This window comes from Octopus bimaculoides, chromosome 3 (genome assembly GCF_001194135.2).
Source record: "Octopus bimaculoides isolate UCB-OBI-ISO-001 chromosome 3, ASM119413v2, whole genome shotgun sequence".
In the NCBI taxonomy this organism is placed as follows: domain Eukaryota; kingdom Metazoa; phylum Mollusca; class Cephalopoda; order Octopoda; family Octopodidae; genus Octopus; species Octopus bimaculoides.
In genome coordinates this window covers 24,840,313-24,841,631 of record NC_068983.1, presented here as the reverse complement: position 1 = coordinate 24,841,631, position 1,319 = coordinate 24,840,313, and the positions used below count along the sequence as shown (strand labels likewise).

At 33.1% G+C, this 1,319-nt stretch overlaps 1 protein-coding gene across 1 annotated transcript in view; it reads right to left on the bottom strand.

The window, feature by feature from the left end:
• Positions 1–1,319, bottom strand: part of LOC106867190 (uncharacterized) — a 74,876-nt gene that overhangs the window by 5,331 nt on the left and 68,226 nt on the right. Inside the window, exon 4 of the mRNA XM_014911993.2 lies at positions 761–856. Coding sequence (XP_014767479.1) covers positions 761–856 — 96 coding nt within the window. The remainder of the gene's footprint in view (positions 1–760; positions 857–1,319) is intronic.

Genomic DNA, 1,319 nt, shown 5'->3' with positions numbered 1-1,319 from the left:
TCAAAAAAAGCAACACGGATTTTAAAGGTTATTGCAGTACGCACGTTTCATGCTACTCCATTTATTTAAGTAATGCGAGCATTACATTAAATGCAAAATGCAGAGCAATCTTCAGCTGCACAAGGATATAGAAAATTTACTGAAAATTTCAGCAGAATGGACATATTACTGTTGTGACAACATTTAAAATCTAAGTGGGAAAGAAGAACACATAAAAAAAACCATCTTGACATAGCCAAGTGTAGCATGTTAGTAATTAATTCTAGGTAGAATTCTAACTGTTTCTGATTTTATTTGTTTCTTATCTAGTGATTTAAAGTTTAAGGAGGCAATCAATCTTTCACTTATAGGGAAAGGGAAGGTGTAAGCATTATACATGGATATGGTTATAAAGATTCCCCTGGTCATAGTGGCAACATAATTTCAGGTTGGGGTCTTTTTACTACTATCATAATGTTGGGGAAATTTAACATTAAGCTCTAGGTCAACAGGGTTGTTTCTTTAGTCTGAATAATGTATCAGTATTGTAACCTGTTGACCTAGATGCTTAATGTTGACCTAGATGTTTTAATGAAGCGTGTTAAGAACACACATTTGCCTGAAAGTAGATGTTCTTCAATGACGAGATATAAAAACGATGAACATGTTCACGTTCGAATCTGAGGGTACGTATTATGAATGAATATTATGCTATTGGGGGCATTATAACATTTTTTGCATTAATAAATTTAAAATAAACTGTTAAATCTTAAAGACTTACCATACACCATTGTCTGTACTCTTTGGAACCAGAGTATTTCTTGATGTCGTTCACTACCTCTGAGTGAGTCAACTCTTCGACTAATCCCCAAAAGCACTAAATGAAAAGAAAAGGAAACCAATAACAAATTATATAAACAATTATATAACTAGAGAAATTCATTGTTAAAGAGAAATAGTTAGGGAATTAGATGTGAAACAAAGAATACACATACACACTACACACTATCGCAGTACTCCAAACAACCGTAATGGTGAATCGCACATAGAAACTTTAGTATATATATACACATATATATTCAATAATTATAACGGTAGAGAATATATTACCATCTATTGAAGCGAACACGCGGAAATTTACAGCGTGAGTGACAACTCCTAGTAGTCATAGACGTTCAATACTAATCGATGCAGTTAGCCATAACCTGAAACATCGTTGAGAGCTACAACTGTATCCGCCTGGAAATTTATCCCTCTAACCTCTCTCTCTCTCTCTCACACACACACACACATACATATGTATGTATGTAGATATATATATATATATATATATATATATA